The sequence below is a fragment of the Rhodamnia argentea genome, chromosome 1, assembly GCF_020921035.1.
Source record: "Rhodamnia argentea isolate NSW1041297 chromosome 1, ASM2092103v1, whole genome shotgun sequence".
Classification (NCBI taxonomy): domain Eukaryota; kingdom Viridiplantae; phylum Streptophyta; class Magnoliopsida; order Myrtales; family Myrtaceae; genus Rhodamnia; species Rhodamnia argentea.
Genome location: NC_063150.1, coordinates 36,591,958 through 36,606,593, shown reverse-complemented (window position 1 = coordinate 36,606,593; position 14,636 = coordinate 36,591,958). Strand labels below are relative to the sequence as shown.

At 41.2% G+C, this 14,636-nt stretch overlaps 3 protein-coding genes across 5 annotated transcripts; 2 read left to right on the top strand and 1 right to left on the bottom strand.

Annotated features, from left to right (window-relative positions):
- Positions 1 to 26: 26 nt before the first annotated feature.
- On the top strand, positions 27 to 4,802 carry LOC115725973 (integrator complex subunit 9). Of its 3 annotated transcripts, none has more exons than XM_048284744.1 (11): positions 27 to 198; positions 308 to 697; positions 833 to 1,047; positions 1,543 to 1,878; positions 2,053 to 2,242; positions 3,123 to 3,215; positions 3,320 to 3,411; positions 3,488 to 3,605; positions 3,707 to 3,798; positions 3,945 to 3,993; positions 4,088 to 4,802. In XM_048284744.1, exons 1-11 carry the CDS (start codon positions 190 to 192, stop codon positions 4,604 to 4,606), a joined length of 2,103 nt encoding a protein of 700 aa, XP_048140701.1. In that variant the 5' UTR covers positions 27 to 189; the 3' UTR covers positions 4,607 to 4,802. The 3 variants fall into 3 exon arrangements, with proteins under 3 accessions (XP_048140701.1, XP_030511520.1, XP_048140694.1); XM_030655660.2 differs by having other exon boundaries at positions 1,555 to 1,878; positions 3,945 to 3,996; positions 4,088 to 4,800; XM_048284737.1 differs by having other exon boundaries at positions 3,945 to 3,996; positions 4,088 to 4,800.
- A 1,387-nt stretch (positions 4,803 to 6,189) lies between these two features.
- Positions 6,190 to 9,941, top strand: LOC115725974 (vacuolar protein sorting-associated protein 20 homolog 2). Its single transcript, XM_030655661.2, has 6 exons — positions 6,190 to 6,604; positions 7,172 to 7,324; positions 7,464 to 7,616; positions 8,349 to 8,432; positions 9,245 to 9,395; positions 9,574 to 9,941. The coding sequence occupies exons 1-6, from the start codon at positions 6,503 to 6,505 to the stop codon at positions 9,597 to 9,599; spliced, it is 669 nt and encodes a 222-aa protein (XP_030511521.1). The 5' UTR covers positions 6,190 to 6,502; the 3' UTR covers positions 9,600 to 9,941.
- Positions 9,942 to 11,431: 1,490 nt separating this feature from the next.
- On the bottom strand, positions 11,432 to 14,636 carry LOC115725968 (F-box protein At5g39450). Its single transcript, XM_030655654.2, has 2 exons — positions 12,235 to 14,636; positions 11,432 to 11,746 (listed from the first exon to the last, which is right to left on the bottom strand). The coding sequence occupies exons 1-2, from the start codon at positions 14,085 to 14,087 to the stop codon at positions 11,731 to 11,733; spliced, it is 1,869 nt and encodes a 622-aa protein (XP_030511514.1). The 5' UTR covers positions 14,088 to 14,636; the 3' UTR covers positions 11,432 to 11,730.

The following is a 14,636-nucleotide window of genomic DNA, read 5'->3' as shown; positions in this document are numbered from 1 at the left end:
GCGTCCTTACTGAACCGGTGTCCGCTGCTCTTTTTCCTTCTCGTCTGAAAAGTGAAAAGCCAAAAGCGCCAAAACCCTCCACTCTCCTTCGTTTGAGCTCCGAGCGACGAGTCCGTGTGAAATCTCCTCCTTCCAATCGAATGTTTTTCTGTAAATTGGCTGTGAAAGTCTCCACCTTGGTCTGGCTTTATGAAGTTGGCAAGTCTCTCTTTAACTGGGTGTTCTTAATACACTTTCATTTGTCAATCGACGTATCTGGTGCACACATTCAGTTTAATTTGAATTTGAAACGCACCCTCTTGTGCAGACATGCCTGAGCAGAGGTAAAGGATTTTACTTTCCCCCATGTCACATGCTGAATGTCTGTGGGTTTAGGATCTTGATTGATTGCCCCCTAGACCTGTCTGCTCTCGCTGTTTTCGCCCCAATACCTCCCGGATTTTCTGCCGTGCAAGATGAAGAAGACTTTGGACATTCAGTTGGGGAATCCGATGGCTGTGAGTCTGGGAATGAAGAGAGGAAGAATATTGAGAAACCCATGGATGCAAAGGCTTTGATTCGTTCAGAACCGTGGTACAAAACTGTGGCGAACCTGCACTTGTGGAACCTCTCGTTCATCGATGTAGTGTTGATCTCGAGCCCCTCTGGGATGCTCGGGTTGCCATTCCTTACTCGAGCGGAGGGCTTCTCGGCGAAGGTAACCTTCATCTCATTGATTGAATTTGGGGTGATTTTTCCGTATATGGTTGGCTGTTGGTTTTATTATTGATTGGTCTTGAGCTTGTGCGTTAAAAGATTATAACTTGCCTGAAGATTCATGCTTTTACCTTAGATATATGTAACTGAGGCGGCAGCGAAACTCGGGAAACTTATGATGGAGGACCTTGTTTCAATGCATGAGGAATTCAGGCAGTTTTATGGATCCGAAGAATTGGGTAGTCCTCACTGGATGAAGTGGGAGGAGCTGGAATCACTTCCTTCCGCAATGAAGGAGATAGTATTGGGCACTGATGGGATCGAGCTTGGTGGATGGATGCCATTGTACAGGTAAGGAACAGTCTTTGTGGTAGTACTGTTTTGTAGCTAAATCGCATACAGGATGTGGTTTGATAGTTTATCATGGCTTAGATCCTCATTGTAACTATCTGCGAAGCACAAAGACTAGTTTTTCTCTCGGCCCTCCCTTAGTCAGGAAAGAGCCCAAACTTTTTATTGGGCTGTCAGCCTTGGTGTGCCTTTATAATATGCTTCAATCTTCCTAGATCCAGACTAAATTTTGATGTTGGGAGTTCTGTTCTGCAGCCAAGGCTTAAGATGCCTTTTCTTGTTAGATGACTTTCTTGATAGGTTATGTATCTCTAAATTATATGTGCAAAGGCGCACAAGTTGTGGTCAGAAGCTGCAGCCGTTGAATATTATGAAGTATCGGTATCCTTGCATCTTCCGAGTTGTGATCACACTTGTTGCAGATTACATCTTACTTTTCTTCCTAGAAACTGCATTTTTGTTTGAGGACCAACCTTTAAAGAGATAGTGACGAAGAGTGCCTCTCAGTGCAGCTGACATAGAGGATTGTGCTAAGAAGGCTCAAAAACTCAAATATGCGGAAGTGGCATGCTACAATGGCACAATAAATATCAAACCAATCAGCTCCGGGTTGGAAATAGGAGCCTGTAATTGGACAATAAGATATCCAGATGGAACGATAGCATTTGTCTCGAGCTCTGAATTTGTTCCCAGTCATGCTTTGGAGTTTAATTATAACGCTCTTCGATCGTGCGATGTGCTAATATATTCAGATTTTTCATCTCTGGATATCCTGGAAACTGCCAACAAGGGGAGTAATTACACTGCTCCTGAGGATTCTTCAACTTCGAGGTAACCTGTTTTATTGAGTATATCTCCTCTTGGGTTGTGAATATTATGAGGAAATGCACGGTTTTACAGTTTAGTACCATTTGATTCTTCCACCTCTTCATTCTTTCTAATACGGTAGCTTTTGACACTTGGCGTCTGTGAAATTAAGCTGTGAGTTTACTGTGATGAAACCAGTGATCTGGAGGAGCTCTTACTTCATGCTGATGAGAGCTCGGAGGAAATGGACAAATTGAACTTTATATGCTCCTGTGCAGTTGATGCTGTTAAAGCCGGTGGTTCAGTACTCATTCCTATAGGACGGCTTGGAATCATGCTACAACTCTTGGAGCAGATATCTATTTGCCTGGAATCATCACAGCATAAGGTATTCCATTGGTTTGCATTTAAAATTTATTGACACCGATTTTCTCTTACTTCAGTGGATTTTAGATAAAGCTGATGCTACAAGCATAAAGTTTGAATTTTACTTGAAATGAACTTAATGATGGTGATCAAAGCCCAGACTATTTGTGTTCCTGCGCAAGAAAATCATGTAGACCCTTTTTTTATGATGAAAATCACATTGACTGAACTATATGCTATGTTGTTTCCTTTAGTTGCACCTTCAAAACAGCCAGGTGATCAATTATTATGCTATATCTATACCCTCTGCTAAAACCCTGAACAAGCTATAATCACTCTATATTTGGCACTTTGTCCACATTGGATGCCCTGAGCATGTCTTCATCTGGTTAGGATTTGATGGTGTATTAGTTAGTTTGATTGGCTGTCGCCACATTTTAACTGTGAACCAGTCTAACTTGATGAGAGTTGCTGATTCTGCAGATTGTATATTCAGTTTATCTGTCTTGCTTTGTGGTGGGTTTTACAATGTAAAGATGTGGGAACTCTTTTTGCACTTTCGAACAGCAAAGCATTCTTGTGCTTCAGAACCACAAGAGCAGCAAACATAATCCTCCTTTTGTTTTGCTGGATAAAAGTCATTGGCTGTGGTCAACTTGGTAGTGTTATCTCCTAGGTGATCATGCAGTTTTAGTCTCGGGATTTTATTTTTTGCAATTGCTTTTGCGAACTAGTGTTCTGGTGGCTCTCACTGCTGCAAGTGAAGTCTATGTCCAATGTACTTCCTGAATGAGATATTCCAGAATGAAAAAAGCATTCAATATTTTCAGAAAAGTGGTTCTTCAGAGTTCTCTGTCTTATAACTAAAACAGTGCTTGATATACCATTTGTTCTCTCCATAGGTTCCCATATTTGTTATCTCATCAGTAGCAGAAGAGTTATTGGCATATACCAACATAATACCTGAATGGGTGTGCAAACAAAGGCAAGAAAAGGTATGTAACTGAGGCGTATGATTTATGTATGTTGGAAGTCTCCAACTGATCATTTACATCCCTACTAAATGCAGATTTTTTTGTTGATTTTATGTCCTTCACAGTTGTTCTCTGGTGAGTCATTATTTGCGCATGTCGAGCTTTTGAATGGAGAAAGGCTGCAAGTGTATCCGGCAATTTACTCACCTAAGCTACTGTATGATAACGTTTTCTTTTGACTGTGCAACTTGGCACCTAATCGTATCCTCTGATAGTTGTTAGAATGTGTGCAGACTTCATTGGCAGGAGCCGTGCATTGTATTTTGTCCTCACTGGAGTTTGAGACTTGGCCCAGCTGTCCATTTGCTCAGACGCTGGCATGGGGATGAAAAATCGTTACTCATCTGGGAGGTGCTCTAATCACTAATCTAACAACAAAATGTTCTTCGCTCTTTCCAATTTATCAGCGCATAGAACCATTCAACAAGCAGAACCTTTTATTCAATTTGCAGGAGGGTATGGATAGTGATATAGCTCTCTTGCCTTTTGAACCGAAGGTGATGAAGATGAAGGTCCTTCGATGCTCATTTCTTTCGGGAATAGTGTAAGGACCATGCATTAGCTATTTTGCCTTTTCTTCATGAGACTGAACTACTCCACCGGTCCAATTGCTTTGCATTCATGCATGTCCATCAACTAACAAAATATTATGCTTGCATATTTTATCTTATGGATCGGCCTCACTTGTAGATTGAAGAAGGTTCAACCTTTAATCCACATCTTGCAACCGAAGTTTCTTGTGGTAATATCACCTAAGCTTCCATGCATTCTCTTTCTGATGATGGTACTTCAGACTGATTACTTCTCTGTTCTGCACTTTCTGTCGAAGATAGTTACCTGAAGATTTTAGGCAGCAGATCATATCACCAGTCTCGGACTCATACTCAGTCCTTCACTACTCTGTGAATGAGACATTAAAGCTGCCTACCCTGAAGGAAGGTTCAGAACTAGAAATCACAGCAGACGTGATCTCTCGATTACATTGGAAAAACTTGCAAGAGCAAAATTTGAGCATCACAAGATTGAAAGGAAACCTAGTCATGTGTGATGCCAGAAGGCGGATTCTATACAGCGATGAGCTGCCATGCTCAAATAGTGAGCCCCCGTTGCTTTCGGGGGCTCTAGATTTGCAAAAGCTCCTGACTCGTTTGTCGGAGATGGGTATTGGCGGCTCTCTACAAGAAGGCAGTGTTACTACTGATGGATTGAGTGATGCTCGTGTCTTGCGCATCGATGCGCCTAGTGAAGCTTTACTTGAAATTAGAAGCACGAGCACCATAATCAGTGCTGCGAATGAGGAGTTGGCTTTCCACATCAGGGATGCTGTGAACAGCATCCTAGATGGTACTTGATCTCGTGTCTCATCTATACTCTCCTTTCAAATGAGCTAACAGAAGAAGTTGCTTCTCGGCGGAATGTTGTCGGGGGTTAACATTGTTGCTGAAATGTTTTGATGTAAGCTTGGACAGCAAGAGATATGCCGAAAGTCGGCAGCATGCACATCCGTGAGTGGACCGTTAGTCATGTGGAATCAAGGAATGTTTGCCAAACACACCATAGCAGACATATTGAAACATGAAAATCAAAGATCGGACAATTTGGTTTCTCTCGAGTCATCCCATGGCTCAAACCGTGCCTGAATCCAAATACACTCCTAAATTCAATAGCATTTCGTGGGAATACATTCTGTCTTTTTACCTTAGTAGTCCTATGCACACCAGTCTAGGTGGAATTTTAACTCAAATCCGGTCCTTTCCCGTAAGGTTCTCACAGTTCCAGTTGATTGTTTCGATATCATTAATATTTTGTTAGGACCGACACCTCGAGCGGGAGCCATCCTCATTATGCCCAGACCTAAGCGCGTAGGTATCGGATGTTTAGTATCATGCGGATTATCAGATGGATTGCAATACTAGCTCCGATCTAACTTATGGACGAATATGCAAATGCATAGGGATGGAAATGAGTTTGAGACTAGTGCTGTGAATATGGGCCACAAACTCATATTTTAAATCATATTAATGGAAATAGGTCATACATGGATTAGTTTAAACTTGAAATATGGGTTAAAACGATTTTAAGAAAAGTTCAAAAATAAATCGAACTGAATTGAACAATTAGGGTAGAAGATTGAAGTCGACCTAATAGCGCCCTGAACTGAACCAATAATTCAATTCCGCTTTCCTATTTCTTCGTCTCTCTCAATGGCTTCTCTTTTCCTCCTTATGTACTGGCTGGATAAGTTGGCCATCTATGGCTGAGATGGCCCACAAATCAATCGGACGGCACGGAACTGTTGCATTAATATCTTCGGGAAAAAAAAAAACCAAATTGTGATAATGTGGACTCGAAGTAGGAAAAATTATCAAAAAAGTTCTAAATCTATTGTAATTGTACATATTCAATCTAAATTATTTTTGGTCATTTGAGTCATAAATATTTTACAATTGTGTTAATTCGGTTTATTTGATTGGCCAACGCCGACGTAGCCAAAATTTTAATATTTTTTAATAATTTTTTTATCAAAATTTCCTTTTTTTTTTTTTTTGTGAGGGCCGGCATGAGACCGCCGGCAATCGGCCATTGGGTGAGGGCTTGCGACCGTTGCCCACCGGCTAGGATCACTAACCAAAAAAGGAAAAAAATAATAAAGAACACTAAAAATTTCAAAAAAATTTGTCATGTCAACACCAGCTTGTAAAATGGACTAAATTGATACAATTGTAAAAGGTTCGGGAATAAGTAGAAAAAAAATGAAGGGTTTAAATTTAGAAATTTTTTTTTTTTTGGTAATTCTTCCCTAGATGTAAAACGAGCGTCTCATTGTGTCAAGAGCACGCGCCCATGAGCTATCGATGAGTTATCAACGGATTCGCTTTTATGATCGGGTTTGGATTTCAATGTTTAAACTCGAGTCGGGTTGGTTTGTCGGGCTAAGACCCATGACCCTAGTCATTCGGATTTCTTATAGTCGTCTCCAACGAACGGATGAAGAACGGAAAAAACATCCTAGAACATTTGACAGATCAATCGGAACAGCTTCGTTCCTCTTCTTAGCAAACCCGACAAACGAAAAGGTCCCTCTTTTGGATCGTTGGGATGCGAAATCTCCGCATTCCTAGGGTTCCCCGATCAGTGTCTTGATCGAAGTCGAGAGCCTCGCTCATCGTCTTCCTCTGTACAGTCAATTCGCTGAAACAATTTTGACTTCATCAATACGCATTGGTCGCGTAGTTCGATTTTGATTTATGGGGAATTTGTTTGTGAAGAAGCCTAAGGTCACCGACGTCGATAAGGCTATTCTATCTCTCAAGACCCAGAGGCGCAAGCTCGGCCTGTATCAGCAACAGGTCCTCTTTTCTTCCTTTTCGTTTTTGAACTTTTTGGTGTGTCCCGATTGATTCCCTCTTTTCTTCTGGTTTTTTATCCTATTTCGCTGGTTCATGCATTTGAAATTTCAATTCTGGTTCTTTTTCTTTCGCTTAATCGACAAATTCGGCAACGATTTAGGGTTTTGTAGTGTTTGAACTGAGGTGAATGTGATTAATTGCGTTTATCTTTGAGTTGCGGCTGACGCTTAGATGATTTTGGGTCTCAATAATAAGTTCCAATAAGGGTCCTTTGTGCATGCCCGTTTGAAGTTCTGTTTTTGCGCTTCATTCGATTTCGCTGCGTGATTTTCTCTGTAATGCACGTTGGAATCGGTTTGGTCCAATTAAGCAGTAACATTAATAATGTGGTCGAATTGCTTCATGGGTTCTTAGTTGCTAGTATCCATTTTGGATTAGGATTAGAAAATTTGCGTTGCTTCCAGTATTGTGAAATTGGAGTTATTTGGTGCTACGAAGTACATAAGTGAGATCATTCACCGTGGCATGGTGATTTGTCAACTCCTTTTGCTGTCACGATGTTTCCAGCTTGAGGCTGTTATTGAAGCTGAAAAGCAAGCTGCTCGGGATCTGATCAAAGAAAAGAGGAAAGAAAGGGCATTGTTGGCACTGAAGAAGAAAAAGGCACAGGAAGATTTATTGAAACAAGTAGACGCATGGGTTCTTAATGTTGAGCAACAGGTAAATCTCTGCTTCTGTGTATCGTTTCTTCAGCAAAAGGGTTGCTTCATTCTTTTGATCTATCCAGTTTGTGGCCTGACCTGCTGTCAACTTTGTAATGGTGACGGTTCTTGCCATTTATAATGTGTTGTGTGTTCAGTTGGCAGATATCGAACTCGCAAGCAAGCAGAGGGCTGTCTTTGAGAGCCTAAGGTCAGGGACTGAAGCAATCAAAGCAATTCAAAGCGAAATCAACTTAGATGATGTGCAAAAGCTAATGGATGACTCTGCTGAAGCAAAAGCTTATCAAGATGTGAGCCAATCTCAGTTTTGTCCCTCTTTTTGCTTGCCCCTGGATGTCTTCATAGTTGTCTTTAAAACCTACCAGAACTGTCCCAGTTGAAGAGATTTTTTCTGAATAACACAGTTTCTCTTCACATGATTAACACTCTAATTGTCATGTCAGAAACCAAATAAGTTCGGTTCTGAAACAGAGCAGGGCAAGTTTTCCATCTTTTTTAATTCTGTGCCAGAGAAAAGCCAAGTTCTAATTGCTTTCCTTGTATAGGAGTTCTTATACATGTTCACTGTGATTTACATTTAAGTTGTATGAGATGGCATGAAGGAGTACGTAGGGTAGTGTGAAGCGTGAAGTGCAATGGCTTATTGGGTGACTAGGTCTTTGGTGGTACGCTGGCTTTTGCAAGGGGATAGGGGTGGTGGACCTCGTGATGAGCTTTAGAGATTGCTATTTGCTCCGCCACTGGAGATGGTTAATTTTATGAGATGTCTTTCCTTATGTCCATAAACGTATGCTTCTTTTCTTTGTCTAGATATGAGCTGTGTCTTTCAGTGTGTTGCAAACGAGTCAGATAACAGCAGCCTTGAACCTCTTTTCATCAATGCATATATTTTTTGGTGCTTTTCTCTACCTTTGGGAATCTTTTTCCCAAACAGAAAAATGAAGCCTGAGATGCATTACTAATAAGATTTTCTTTCTTGAGATGCATTACTAATAAGATTCTCTTCGCTCATTAACATTTAGGAAATTAATGCAATCTTGGGAGAGAAATTATCAGCAGAAGATGAAGAGGAGATTCTTGCAGAATTTGAGACTTTGGAATCACAGGTACCTTTTTGGATTCCACTAGAGGCATCTTTGGTTTCCAAGTATTCCTACTTTTAGTCTGACCATCCTATTTCAAGTAAACACTTTAGGTTATCTGTCTCGCGAGGGAGAACGTGGTTTTTATTTTCCGATGTCATTTTGACGACTACTTTATAAATATGCCACATTCAAAATATAATATCTGCTACCTTTGCAGGTATTTTGGAGCAGAATGTGAAGTCTTGAATGAGATATAATACATTTTCATTAATTTTTTGTTGTTGTTATGTTACGTTATTTATGAAATACTTAGAAAAAGAATATTTCTTTCTTTCTCCTGTTCTTTGACCAAAAATTGTAGCTTTATGAAATTATGATATGTTCTTTTTGTGTTCTCCTCTGTAGAATAACCTTTATTGCTTCAACTTAGATAAATCCAATGGAATAACTTACCATGCAAGACGTGCATTTACTATGAAGAGAGTTTTAGCTTTTCCGTTGAATATTAGGATTGCTTTTTGGAGGAGAGAAATTTTTTACCTTTCAATTTTTCAGTTGGATGATTTGATGTAAGATAGTTTTTATTTTGTAAGATCCTTCAGGTTGCTTGGATTAACAAAACTCATTGGTTTAATTAGTTATGTTGTGAATCACTTTTTCTTTGCTATGTCTCCATTCTGGATTTTGATCTGATTAGGTGTTCAAAATATACGCAATGAACTATTGGATTTTTCATTTGACCATTTCAGATGGTAGTTCTGAGATGTTCTGTGTTCAGAATCTAGAATAAAATATGATTTGGCTGATGAAAGACTAAACTTTTTTTATTGTAGATTGCTATCCAAGATATGCCTGAAGTTCCTACGACAGTTCCAACTCCTGATGTAGTCGAAGAGACACTTGACCTTCCTGAGGTGCCAAAGAAAGCACCTGTGGCTGCCAATGCTGAGGTAGATGATGCCGAAATTGCCTCAAAAAGAAAGGGTCTCTCTCTCTCTCTCTCTCTCTCTCTCTCTCTCTCTCTCTCTCTCACACACACACACACACACACACACACACACACACAAAAAGCACGCGCACTCTATGAATGCGGACTTGCTTGATTTGTCTTTTTTCTCAGCGGTTATGGTAAGTATTGATGCACATCTTTCCTTTGAAACAGTTTTGGAGGAACCGCTGCCTGCTTGAATTCAGCTTGAAACAATATTACCATCTGCTGATTCCTGGTGTGCCTATTGACTATTCCTGTTGCCTATACTGCATACTTTGTATGTTATCAGACAGCAATTCGATTGGATTTTCTCATTTATGTAAATCTTAGTTCGTCTTATAATGGGAATATACAGAAATTTTTTGGCCATGCGACTAACATACGCTCTTTCAACTCTTGGTGCTGCTGGATTTCTCATGTCTCTTAGCTTCTCCTCTGTCCCTTGTTCGGCTTTCCAAGAATGCCCAAGTTAGAACTACAGTTATGATTTTGATCGCCATGTGAAAGGAAAATAATTACAGTGCAGATGTTTGTATTCTGATTTCGTTTTTCTCCAGAAGATGATCCCATGATTTACGCCAACCATTTTGGTTGTCATACTCATTATTTATTATGATGAATGAGCGATTCTTTCTGATGACGGTTTCTGTCCATTCGATGTTTAGTTTCTCTTCACTCTCCCAAGGACGATGTAACAAAATAGGTGCACCTGTTATTTGGCAAAGCAAAATAAACAGTCAGCCATTCTGCTCAATCGAACAATTCTCCTCTCCTGGCATATACGTGGTTGTTTTGAAGATGATTTTCCATCTGTAATCTGAGAGTCATCACACTTAGATGCAGTTGAGGTCTGTATAAACTCCATTGCAAAGTTTGAACGGAGTTAAGGTAAATCTTTCAGCAACACAAAATTGTCTGAAGGGAGTAAAAGTGGACAACTCGGTGATGAGTTTCTGAGGCTCGTTCCCGCTTCATCATGGTTGAATTCAAAACGTAGTTGTCAACCAACTTGATCGAAGACGCATTGTTCTTGCTTAGCGAAACACCTAGATAATGTTTGCTGTACTCTGGAAGTGTTGAATCTGAACCACCTGGATCCTCAAAAAGAGATTTGACTTGACTTAAAAGATACTTGTGCTCGTGTTCTTTCGGCCCAAAAAGCAGAATAAAGAGGGAGTCTTCGTCCTAATTGCGCAGCCTTCGTTGAATTCTAAATTGGAGGACATGATTATTAAGCAAATGGGCACCTTTTCGTGATGAATTTCCCTCTTTCCTTACTTTAAGGTTGCCGTATCCGGTAGACGAAATAGACGAGAAGGACGGCAATTTTCGACCGTGTTAAAACATGAGACTCTTGACACAAATACTTTGTGACGAAACTCTTTTGTCGTGGAAATTTGGAAAAATAATTCCCTCCAAATTCTTCTGTTTTAGCATTGGTGGTCTATGTAGTGTTTTGTGTGTTAAGGTAATAAGATGTGGAAGCCGAGCTTTAGAATTAGCTTTGGTGATCTTTCTAAAATTGCACGATCTGAACTGTTTGTGAGCTACTCTACAAACAAACCATAGACTACAATCCAACTTAATTCCATTTTCAGTTTGAGTAGTTGTAATGTCAAAATCTTGTAAGACCAGAGCTTCACATCCCCAGGCCTCATCCTCGTCAACTAGTTGCATATTGCATGGACAAAAGAAATTAAACTTCTGGGTTCACAACATCCGTACAGGCTCATTTTCTCCTCGTCGTGCGACCGTAAAAATTTCTACAAACTGTCGTATTTCAGTTGCTTCAGATAATGTGTTCACTTACACCAATAATCATGTGTTTCAGTCGGTCGTCATAACCCTAATCACAGTAAACTGAGAGCTCAGCAGTATTTCTCAGGATGTCCCGGGAATGTATGAGAAAATGCTTTTGTGTGGTATTGGCTATAGAAGTCAGTCCCTTTTCTTTCCAATCTTCCGACCAGATTCCTGAGAAACATTATCTGTCGTCCGCAACTATCGTTTGAACTTTGCCAAAAATGCAAACTTAAAACAGCTAGGTGCTTGTATTGATCTTTACAATATATAGTAGCATCTATTAGAACAGTTAAAATAACATATCTGACTCTTTCAAGGACCTCAACAAGAGGAGCCCACACTACTAAAGCGGCACTGAAGAAGGCGCTGAATTGGTAATTACAATGACAGAAGCTGTCATCCCTTTGATACAAAAAGAATCATCCCCATCCAAGGAGATCTAAAAATTACCTATCGATTCCAACTTGCATTGGCACGACAACCAGCTACAACTTCCCTAATCCAATCCAAACGCGCATAGATTTCCTAAGTCTGCTTCTGCCTGTCACAAAGAAGAGTAAGCGCATCTTAGTTGCTTATCCATCCAAAACAATAAACATCATGCATGCAACTCCATAAATTGCCATGCTCATGAAAAACAGGGAACATGATTGAACAGACGATCTATTAAAGAATAACCGATCTTAGCCATGAGAGAATGAGCAAGATCTGCAGTGCACGATGATGATACTGATAATTTAATTGGCTTCGTGTTGAAGGAAATATCTTTAAGAAAGAGTAGGGTGGTCAGAATTATATCATCATTGTGGCTGATCTCTCAAGTGATCAGAAGTGAGACAGGACAGCCCACGCATCGGTTCTCCAAGAAAAATTCAAGGCAATCTCTTAGTAATAACTATACAGGCATGTTGATCATAAATTTAAAAGTGAAGACTTACTAAAACCCAATACACAGCTCGAAACTGAAAATTACTGATACTGTGAACCAGAACAGGATTCCGTCAAGCTATAGCTAGGGGCCATTCATACCTTGGTGATGACAGGCCATTTGAAGTGTTTGAGAAGCCAGCAAACACATTTGAGTATGACTTGGTCAAATATGTGAAGTTGGCGGTTGCAGGTAGAGCAGGCACACGTTCACCTTTCTTTAAAAGGTCTTGTAAATTAAGTCTCTGCAAGGTCAAGACGGCCCTTGATTCCTTCCAAATGAAGGCGATTAGACCATTATGCAATACATAGAGTGAACCCGGCTTTGCACCGGGATATCTAAAACCATAACCATTTGCAATGCCCTCCCCAACGAAAGCATGATCTGTAGTCACGGGGAGGGAGTTAGCATCACTACTCCAAGGAAATGGATCTGGTGATGGCTGATCTATATTGGCAATAAACATTGCCGAACCGTTTGGATGAAGAACATAGTGGGTGCCTTCTAATATTTTGGTTGCAATGAGAAAGCACTGACCCTGGGACTCCTCATACGAGAGCATGAGAAGGAATAAAGCCTTCCCAGGTTTATCTTCTGTAGGCTTCCCTGGAGGCCATCCAAATGTCCCACCCCACAAACCAGCATATTCTTGGTCAGGTTTTGGGAGCCTCAGAGGTAGTTTGTAAAGGGCAAAACGACTATCATGCATATTTGGCCATGCTCGATACGATGACAACTTGACAGTGGATGCATTTAGCGTTAATCCCATCATATCACCGTATCTCAGAAACTCGTGAAGCTGTGCGTGCTTACTCTCACTACTTGAAGAACTATTTCTCAGAACTGCATGGCCGCCATTGAACGAGATAGACTTCCCGAGGATCTGCTTTATGCCATACCTAAAATACCCACCGAGTGTTTTCTTTTTGGCACATTGTCCAAGAGCATTGTCGCTACTGAAAGAATTGATAGCGCTGCTTGATCTGTCAAGACTCTTCCTGATTTCGCTCAACCCCAACTGAGGCAGATCAGAAGGTATTTCTAGACACAAATCACTGTGCTCTTCACCAAACTTACAAGATTGCATATGAAATATTAAGGATCTCCGCTCATTCAGGAGCAGCATGTCTTTCCGAAAGTTCTCATTATCATCCCTCAGACCGGCAAAGAGAGGCCCATTGGCAGAGTCGGGCACCCTTTGACGTACCTGGTTGGTTACAACCTCGAGCAACTTTCTTCTATCACTGAAGGACAGCCTGCTGAAGGGCACCTTCGTCTCATTCTGTTTTAATAGCCTCTGTGACCTCGACAATGCACTGTCTGACCTAGAGATCTTGCTTGAATCAGAGTACTGAACAAAGCTCTTGCTGTGAGCCAACTTACCCCCATTCTTTTGCAACATCGGTTCCACCTCAAGCAGCAACACATTGCAATTCTTATCGATATGTTTGAGAGATCCGGGATAAACATAGTCGATTCCCCTCTCCCTTCCATGCAGGAAAAATGAAGCAGAACCATCAGAATCCCCGATGATTTCAAAAACCGGGGCCCATAATATAGGGCCATCTTCAATCCCCAATGGCCCCAATTCTTGTGGGATTATCCGGCATCCGACAACCGAAACAAACCCTGGCATGACATAAACCACATTACCAAGCTCGGGGTTCTGGTGAACCCAGATTCCAATCAGTGGCTGGACGCCAAAGAGAAAGCGACAGAGCGCCTTATACGACGACACCCCCTTCCTCCATTCGATCAAATCTTTGTAGTGGATAACCCCCAGTGCATCACACTGAGTGAGCCAAACCTTCTCAGATTGCGCCAGAGCATATAAGCTCCGGCAACACAGGCCGAGATTACATATATCTCTCGGCGACAGGGACTGGAAGACAATGGCCAGGACATCATCAGGAAGACCTTGAAACAAGCTCGGATCATAATCATCAGATACCATATCCAATCAATCGAAAAATCCAGGGCACCAAAGAAATCACTAATTCAGCTACGAATCTATCACTACACGCACGAATTGGACCATCCCATTCCCACCCACTTTCGAACTCACAAATCAATCGACAGAAATGATCTTAACAACAACTACAGAGGCCCCATAAACAGAGCCGAAAAATGGGCTACGCGTCCTCGACCTCAGGACCTTCGTTTCCAGCACGAAAGCGTGGAAACCCGCATCAATCTTCAGCGTCGCTCCCTGAATCTGTCGAGCTCAAGCATGCCCGAGGAGGAGGAAGAGGAGAAAAAAAAGAAAGAGAATCCATCGGTGAGGCCTTGAAATGAGTGCACAAGCGCATGTGCGCAGATCCGACGAAGACTGGGAGACGAGGCGGGTCAAGTCATCGCCACTAACATCGCAGCCCCAACTCTTTTTTCTCTCGATTGGGTGAAAATGGTGGACGAAAACTGAGAATAATCCACAGTAGTGTCTGAAAAGACTCCATTTTTTAGTTTTCGGGACGGCTTTGGAGCAATCACCGTCCCTTTCGGG